The 9,358-nt window shown below is 45.2% G+C and overlaps 1 protein-coding gene across 2 annotated transcripts in view; it reads left to right on the top strand.

The window, feature by feature from the left end:
- LOC111237989 (SH3 domain-binding protein 4) overlaps positions 1-8,268 on the top strand; it is a 37,758-nt gene extending 29,490 nt beyond the window's left edge. The window contains exons 4-6 of one of the 2 annotated variants that reach the window (XM_022767328.1): positions 6,854-7,042; position 7,332; positions 7,371-8,268. In XM_022767328.1, the coding sequence (XP_022623049.1) occupies positions 6,854-7,042; position 7,332; positions 7,371-7,594 (414 nt within the window). In that variant the 3' untranslated portion in view covers positions 7,595-8,268. The remainder of the gene's footprint in view (positions 1-6,853; positions 7,043-7,331; positions 7,333-7,370) is intronic. The other variant, XM_022767327.1, reaches the window with a different exon arrangement.
- The last annotated feature ends 1,090 nt before the right edge of the window (positions 8,269-9,358 follow it).

Here is a 9,358-nt window from a genome sequence, read left to right as displayed (position 1 = left end):
GACTTGTATTTCTGCGTTCCTAGTTTGTATAATACAGACAGAAGTAACCTCCCAGGCTTATATTTGGGTTTTAAAAGCTCCAATATTTTTACTTCTTCTTCTGTGTATATTATATTTGAAGTGTTGACCATATAAAAAGAATATGTGGTTTTAAAGAACCAAAACAACATCTCTCATGTTAGTTTCCCAATAGTGGGCGGCTGGCTGGGTGACTGCTTTGTTGTGACATTCACGAAAGACTTCCAGCAGTCCTGGACGGCTCGCGGTTTTTTCATAAGGCTCCCGAGTTTGTCTGAGTAAACAGGCTGTGTGCATTTTCTCTGATGGACTTGAGGCTTTATCTTTCAACGCAAAAACAGTATTAATAAGTAGAAGTCTCTGATGACCCGTCCGTGGAATCTATAATCAACCACACACAAGGACAGGAGAACTTTACCACTGGAGCAAGCAGTTCATCTATTCCCTTCCCAATGATTGCTTGTCTCGAGCTAACCGGCTTTTGGTAACCTCTTGAAAACACACAAAATATTCTCTAAACAAATTGTCAAGTGGTGCTAACCTTGTTTCGGACCAGTCTCAATTTTTAAGAACAAACACTTTGTCCATTGGACTTTCACCCATAGGAGTTTTTTACAACTCTCGATTCACTACTGGTGAATGCTGAATCTCCAGTTCTGCACAACATTCTACCCATAGCCTACTTTGTAAGGACCTTGCCTAAGTTGAGAGTATCTCACACATTGTGTTGAAATCATTCCTGTCTTCCAACTGTTGGGGCCGTACTCTAGGAATTGTCTGCTGCTACTCGTCGCACAAAAGCATGCTCCAGCTGCACTCTGTGCGGTATACATTATAACATGTTGCAAATTGCTCTTCACCAATACGTTACTCATTCAACAAAACCATTAAGCAGAGAAAAATAAATGATTAGATTTACATTATGAATATAATTGTTAAATCAGACTGATCCCTCTGTGAGCTTCCAGTACCTGATTTCACCTCCGCGTTCCGAACCTGAGAAGAAAGAGGGAGCACCACGACGAAAAAATCTCCATCCTCGCCTCCTGCCTTCCTTCATTTCTCCTCCTCCTGCCTCCTCCCTGACCTTCGCAAAGTGATACCCGCCTGTGATGTCCTTGATCTTCCAATGAACATCCTCGAGGGTGAGCCCACAGAGGATGGAAAACTTTCTGTTATTGATGTCTCTCTCCCGTACGTCTACTCATCATTTCACATTTTGATCATCCAGTGCCTAGCTCGCACCCGCGACCATTATTTTTCAGTTTCTGATCTCATAAACTGTGCCTCATTTACTTTCCCTCAGCTCTAAAAAGTGCTATGCCAGCTGCGAATTGTTGCGCCTCCTTGGTAACGTGTCTGAAGCTTAGTCTGTACCATGACACTGTTTTACTAGACAGTTTTTTTGCCACGGGCTGATGCATGAGGGTGTTAATAGCACCATATGCCACTTACGCTGTTGGAATTTCTGCCCTTGAAAAGAAATGCACTGTTAACATAGCCAACTCGTAGCGCATAGCCATAGCTAGCTTTTCTATGTTGGACAGAGAGTGTCTATACTGTTCTACACAAGCCTGATGCCCAACTGTCAAAATCATCAGTCAAAACGATCCTTTATGGTGGATACTTTGTAGCCCTTCTTTTTTCACTCAGTTTCGACCAGTTAAATTCTATTTTCAAAATGTTCTTTTAGTGATATGGCAAGATAGAGGGCCTGATATAATAAAACAAATGTCCTATTCTGTGAGGAGAGAGCTCTGCCTCTGAAAAAACATGAAAAAAGGGCGCCCCGGCCCATTAATGTGCGATGGATCTAGCTTACGTGCGCACTTGCCATTTACTTCGTACAAGATAATCAGAACACATTTTTTCCTCCAACATTCCCACCTATATATATATATATAGACTTTGTATTTTCTTTGCGTTCATAGTTTGTAAATACAGACAGAGATCAGTGTTTATTGGTTTTAAAGCTCCATATTTTCTTCTTCTTCTGTGTATTATTTGAAGTGTTGATCCATAAGAAGATATATTTGTGGTTTTAAGAACCAAAAACCATCTCAGTGTAGTTTCCAAGTGGGCGGTGCTTGGTGACTGCTTTGTTGTGACATCACAAAGTTCCAGAAGTCCTGACGGCTGGTTTTAAGGCTCAGTTTCTGAATACAGGCTGTGTGCATTTCTCTGTGGACTGAGGCTTTGATACTTTCACAGTATTAATATAGAAGCTAGACCTGATCTATAATCACACTACACATGGACACAGACCTTTACACTGGAGCAGCTTTAACTCAATGATGTTCTGAGCTGTGTGTGAGAATTTCATCCTGTTTCAACCTGTTGGTCGAACAAAACATGCTCTCAGTTGCACTTGTGGGAAATTATAATGTGCAATTTTCTTCACAATTCATTAACAAAACCATTAACAGAGAAAATAAATGATAGATTAACCAGTTATGAATATAATTGTTAAATCAGACTGAATCCCTCTGTGAGCTTCAGTCTGATTTCCTCCCGTTCAACTGAAGAAAGAGGAGCACCAGGGAAAACCCTCCTCCTCCTCCTCCTTCCTGTTCTTCCTCCTCCTCCTCCTCCTCCGGTGTACCCGCTGCAGATTCCATGAAGTCTTGAGGCGTGAGACCACAGAGGTGGAACCTTTGTTGTCTCTCGGTGCTAATGGGGGGATTTTCATTTCAAAGCTCTCGCTCAGCTCTGCAGCCGAGCGTCTGACCCTGCTGAATTATTTGCAGTGAGATCAGTGTGGCAGATAGAGCCTGGGAATAATAACAACATCCTATTTCTGGAGGAGGACTTCTCTGAAAACTGGCGAGGCCGCCCCGGCCCATTATGTGCGATTAGCTCTGCGCTTTGCCATTTTTGTACACAAATGAACATTTTTCCTCCACATTCCCCCGGCCACCTTCCCTTCACTTCCTCCTCTCCCCTCCTTCAGCGGCTGGGTGTGGCAAACTGCTGCTTTTGGAATAATTGACCGAACAACGGATCACTCGCTCTCTGGAGAGTTTGGCCTTGTTTGGGAATGTGCGGGTTATTTCAGAGCCACTTTATGAAGAGAGTTCAGATATGGGGTAAAAGGCAAAACCAGCAGCCGCAGCCTTCAGTCTCACCCCAGGATCCCCAGGATTCTGGTTTTTTGAGGTTTCAGTTTGTTCATGAAAAGGTGCAGAGATGAGGAAGAAGGTTTAAAGCAAAACTGGAGCAGGAATGAAATCACAAAGCCACAGTGCAGCGGCTGAGATGGAGCGTAGAGGCTGCAGATGGGAAAGGTAGAGAGGAAGTCAGATAGAAAATGAAGATGGGATCGAAAAATAATAAAGAGGAGATTGAAGCGGAGAGATTGAGTGTCGGTTCTGTTGCCGAGAGGAAAAACAGAAACAGGACGACGGAAGAAACAAGTCATTTATGAGAAACCTCAGTGTCGCTCGTACCAAGGGTTTAGTTCTGCTGTTTTCTGTGAAAGCAGAGGGAGTGTGTGTGTGTGTGTGTGTGTGTGTGTGTGTGTGTGTCTGTGTAATGACAGACATGATTGAACTGTCCGCTTCGTTCCCACATCAACGTTATCTTTGAAAATATGTCTGCAGGAATTTTCTTCTAGTTTTGACAAGCAGATGATTTATGCAGCGGGGGGAGCTGCAGGGCCTCACTGTGCTGATTGCTGAGCTAGTGAAACAAACTCTGTGGCATTTAACTAAAGCACACACACACACACACACACACACACACACACACACACACACACACACACACACACACTCTCAGAGAGTCCCATCACCCGTCCACATAGACCAGCTGACATTTTGGAAAAACACAGCACAGCGTTTAATTCCTCCTCGGTGGCAGAGAGCTGCGGCGGTGCGTGGACGCCTGTAATGACGCTGCACCGGCCTCTTCTGCTGCGGCGCAATTATTAGTTTAAAAATCAGGCCACAGACTCGCAGGACACAACGCTCAGTGATAAATACTTTACAACGCGCCATCAAAAATTTACAGCAGCCAGGACGTTTTCCAACCACTCAGATGTGCCAAGAAAAGATGAAAGTGCAGCTTCACAAAACTTCTCAAAGCTCCGACCAGTGAGACGGACGTCAACACACTCTTTAATAAACCATCTCCATCTCCTGTCCTCAGTGTGACAGCACAGTGCTGACCCAGGACGCATGTCGTGTCCCTTTCTGGTCATTCTGCGGTCACGTTGTGTGTCTCTCTGGTCACGTTGTGTGTCTCTTTGGTCATGTTGTATCTCTCTAAGTTCACGTTGTGTGTCTCTGGTCAGGTTGTGTGTCTCTCTGGTCACGTTGTGTGTGTCTTTGGTCATGTTGTATCTCTCTAAGTTCATGTTGTGTGTCTCTGGTCATGTTGTGTGTCTCTCTGGTCATGTGTGTCTCTGTGGTCGTGTTGTGTGTCTCTCTGGTCGTGTTTTGTGTCTCTCTGGTCATGTGTGTCTCTGTGGTCGTGTTGTGTGTCTCTCTGGTCATGTTGTGTGTCTCTCTGGTCATGTGTGTCTCTGTGGTCACGTTGTGTGTCTCTGTGGTCGTGTTATGTGTCTCTCTGGTCATGTTGTGTGTCTCTCTGGTCATGTGTGTCTCTCTGGTCGTGTTGTGTGTCTCTCTGGTCACGTTGTGTGTCTCTGTGGTCGTGTGTGTCTCTCTGGTCACGTTGTGTGTCTCTGTGGTCGTGTTGTGTGTCTCTGTGGTCGTGTTGTGTGTCTCTGTGGTCGTGTTGTGTGTCTCTGTGGTCGTGTTGTGTGTCTCTGTGGTCGTGTTGTGTGTCTCTGTGGTCGTGTTGTGTGTCTCTGTGGTCGTGTTGTGTGTCTCTGTGGTCGTGTTGTGTGTCTCTGTGGTCGTGTTGTGTGTCTCTGTGGTCGTGTTGTGTGTCTCTGTGGTCGTGTTGTGTGTCTCTCTGGTCACGTTGTGTGTCTCTGTGGTCGTGTTGTGTGTCTCTCTGGTTGCTCTGGGTGATGTAAACAGGAGATGACATGTTGTCAGAATATAACAAGTTGAAACAACAGCAGACGCTCAGCTGATGTTTATCCTGGATCTAAACATTTGTTTTTAGTTGTCAATCCAACTTTATTGTCTCCAATAAACAAAACACAACATTGTTACCAAGCAGCGCTCCTGACTTTAAAGCTGTAGTAAGACAGGAAGTGATCTGCTTTATTTTGGTGGGGATTTCCTGTCGTTGTTCTCCAGTGAGGAAAGAGGTGCTTGTCAGAAGGTTTATCTCCCTGACGGTTTCTTCCTCTCCGCGTCCAAAAAGACAAACAAACGAAGCGGCCGAGCCGTCTTCTTCTGTGGTGGCAGCTCAGCGACATCAGCGGTGTCTGATTGGTCCACAGCCTCTCCTCTCAGTGAAACAAGCTGCTGGAGCATGGCATCTGCATTCCTCACCCCCTCCCCCACCTCAACCCCCTCCCTCGTTCCTCCTCCTCCCCCCTTCGTATCCTGTCGTTCCACACATTCCTGCACGTGGTACTGAAGGCCAGAGTGGAGCTTTAAATCCACCTCTGTGTGTGTGTGTGTGTGTGTGTGTGTGTGTGTGTGTGTGTGTGTGTGTGTGTGTGTGTGTGTGTGTGTGTGTGTGTGTGAAAGACCAATTTGGTTTGTTTGGGAAGTATTTGAAAGTGAAAACAACTTGCAAAGGAAAGACCTTTTTTTAAAGTGTGGACATTTTCTTTATGGTGGGAAAAGTTTTGGAAAAGTTTTGACAGTATTTGAATTTTTGGAACATGAGACATTTTTTAGGAAGTGAGAACTTTTTGCTGAGTCAGGGACATTTTGGAAAAGTGATCATAATGCTAGAAAGTGTCATTAACATTAAGAAAGTGAAAGTTTAGAAAAACTGAAATTTTTGGAAAATGAGGAAATTTCTGAAAGAATTTTGTTCTGTTTGGAAAGTTTTGGAAAGTTTTGTGTTAGTGTTTTTATTTTGCTTGATTTGACCTAAATTTTCTTTTTTTATTAGATTTTACTTGATTTTTGTTTTAGTTGTTTTAATTCTAATCTGGTCCAGTTTAATATCTTTAATCTACGTTTTTCTTTAATCATTTATTTTCATTGTAACTTGGTTTTCAAATGAGCTGAACAATAAACCCTATTACTATCCTCATTACTTCTTCTTCTCCTCCTCTCTCCTCGCGCAGCAGGAGGCCTGAGGATGGAGATGTTGTTCAACTGTCCAAACTTTGAAAGCCTCTCGATCTCTGTTCATTAGTGACCCTGAAGTTTCCTCCGACACGCCCCTCAGGACGGTCTGTAGTCGTCTGCATGCTGCCTTTAAGAGGAGCGAGCGGGGCTTTACAGTTGATCTTGTTGTTGTATCATGGCGTGTACTGTTTCCCCCTCAGTGTCCCGCTGCGTCTATCAGTATTGGTTCCCGGGCTTTTCCCTGCCCTCGCTTCAGATGTGACATAAATCCTGAGTGTTGCCGTTGAAGCAGCACGAGGCTCTTATTTCTATTTCCACCAGAAAGCATCTGAAAAATGCACAAAGCTGAGATTTGCAGGGGGATTGGGGGGGCAGCCTGTGGAAAATAACAGCGGATCAAGTCGGTGGAGTGAAACCTGTAGATGTACATTTCTTAGTCTCTTTGTAGTGTGTGGTTTTAGTCAAACTCCACTGACTCAGTTTCTCTCCTCACAGACCTTGTTAACAATTTACTGTGGTCCTCTCTCTTACCCCGTCCTCGCCCTCTGCTCCGCACTCAGCTCATATCTGACTCTTTTTAAGATCCAGGCCCCACATGTCTCTGAGTCTGAACCTCTTCCTGCCGCCATCATTCTGAATCCTCTTGTGCCCCCCCCCCCTCTTCTCTGCAGGCTCTGCTGAAGATGGACTGTCAGGGTCTCGTGGCCAGACTCGTCATGGACTTCGTCCTCCTGACCACGGCCGTGGAGCTGGCCGGGCGCTGGAGGGAGCTGGCTGAGAAGCTCGCCAAGGTTTCCCGCCAGCAGATGGACGCTTACGAGGCGCCGCATCGCGACAAGAGCGGCGTGGTGGACAGTGAGGTACGCAGATCCATTCAGTCACTGTTCATAGAAAACAATGGGCTGTTGTGACGTGAATGACACACACAGTAAGGCGGGTATTTACCGGAAGCTTTCTTAGCGTTAAATGAACCAATTAACAATTAAGACTGTGGTGTCGGATGACCTGAGATCATAGAAGAAGAAACAGTCGACCAGGTAAGAAACCGTCTTCACTGTGAAGATGTTCAAACTGATGGAATCTGCTCGTTTTTACTAGTTGTTGTTAAAACTTCTTGAAGCTGCGTTCTGTACAAACTGAAGTTTAAAGAGTCTCTCTCTCTCTCTCTCTCTCTCTCTCTCTCTGCAGGCCTGTGGAAGCCGGCGTACGACTTCCTGGTCACGTGGGCCGCTCAGATCGGCGACAGCTACAGGGACGTGATCCAGGAGCTGCACATGGGCCTGGACAAGATGAAGAACCCCATCACCAAGCGCTGGAAGCACCTGACCGGCACGCTCATCCTGGTCAACTGCATGGACGCCCTGCGGAGCTCCGCCTTCAGCCCCGCCGCGCAGGACGACTGCGCCATCTGAACCCGGCCTCGCGCCTCGCTCTTTGCAGATCAGCCGTCTGCTCACTCTGAACTCCACTACTGCTGTCGTACGTAGTCGTTCTGTTCCTGCGGCGCCGCCTTCAGGGGCTCATCAGCAGACTGACCCCCCTCCCCTTCTCCCCTCCCCCCGCCCACGTCTCCGCCACACATCACAGTGCTGTACGGAGCTCGCAGTATTCACAGAGACTCTTTTAATAGTCCCTGTCTCGCATAGTTCTGTATTTTTGTATCTTGTTAAGGCACAGCGTTTTTTAAAGCAACACTTTGAACCCTTTTGGTTTCGAACTGTGGAATCGAAGACACTTTTTCCAAGAAGAGACACTTTTAGATTTCGTACCCTCGTTAGTCACGTGTCTGTTCTATTTATTTATACATCAAAGAGAGAAGTCGCTTCCTCTTCTCTTCTTCAGGTTCTCTCTCACTGTGGTCCTCCTCATTTCAGAGACGTGGATACTCTGCCGTCGGTCTCAAGTTTGTTTGTTTTTTTGTTGTTGTTGTTGTTGTTGTTTTTTTAGGGTCTGGAGCTGAAGAAAACAGGATCATTAATGAATCTCGTTCACCCGCGTTTTAATCAAGCTGTCCACTAGTGCTGAAATGATTCATTTAAATCATTTTACAGAAAATTAATCAACAACAGATTCTGAAAAATTAAAAAAAAACAAAAAAAACAACTCTTTTTTGTTTCACATCAGAAATTGAATCAAATTGAATCTTTGTGTTTTGGACTTTTGGTCGGACATTTTTCTAATTAAAATATTCTCGTGCGGAGTTGGCAGCTCGTTAGCTGCTGACAAAACTATCTCAACTCAAGGTCCACTTACTCGCTTTGTTCTTTTGCTTTTGACCATAGCACGCATTCTTAACCATCAGCTTCAGCTTGGTAATTTGCCCATGGAGGACTTCATAAGCTACAAAATCTTTTAATAGAGACTAATTTTGACAGAGACCATCTTCATGAGACGGTCCTGAACTCTTCGTCCTGTTCAGTCTGATGATTTTGTCTCTTGGATTTCTCTCAGCAGTAAATGTCCCTCTGAACAGGAGCAGCGATGCTCGGCTTTGGACTGAGGAATTGTCGCCCGCTCAGGTGGAAGTCCTGTAGTGGAGGGTCATCACACAGGTGACGTCAGCCATCTTGGGCTTCAGTCTGCTCTGGTTTAGTGCCATCAGAGAAAGTGTTTGCTCACGCATGTATGTAGAGCCCAATGAACTAAACATCCTTTATCTGAATCTGCATCTGGGGAAATCTGGACTTTTCCAAACCTGTGTAGTTCCAGCTTCAGAGAGAACCATCACATCATTGCATTTCAGTAACTACTTGTCCTCTGGCACGTCAACAAAGAACAGGTTTGAGAGCAGGTTTGTGTCAGTTAAATGAGGCTGTGAGCTTTTCCTTTCAATAAAAAGCTAGCGCACATCTGAGTGGTCGATGACATTCCCATATTACGTGTCAGCGAAGGCCCCGAACTCCCGGTGATTAAAGTTTGTGGTCTCGTGAGATTAATCGTCTTCACCACATTGTTCCCGATGTGCTTCTTGATGCGTAACTTTGTGTCTTTGGCACAGAAGAAAACAGGAAAGCAATCTGCACACATGGTGAAACTGACACCGAGTGTTCAAGAATGGCTTTATGCTACAATCAGCAGGTCAAATATAATTTTAATTAACTCACAGGCCTCGTAAATTAACAGTCCGACTGTTCGACATCTCATTAATGTTGACAAGCCCCATAGACTCCCATGTT

This window comes from Seriola dumerili, unplaced genomic scaffold (assembly GCF_002260705.1).
Source record: "Seriola dumerili isolate Sdu_G_001 unplaced genomic scaffold, Sdu_1.0 BDQW01001125.1, whole genome shotgun sequence".
Classification (NCBI taxonomy): domain Eukaryota; kingdom Metazoa; phylum Chordata; class Actinopteri; order Carangiformes; family Carangidae; genus Seriola; species Seriola dumerili.
This window is presented reverse-complemented; position numbering and strand designations above follow the sequence as displayed.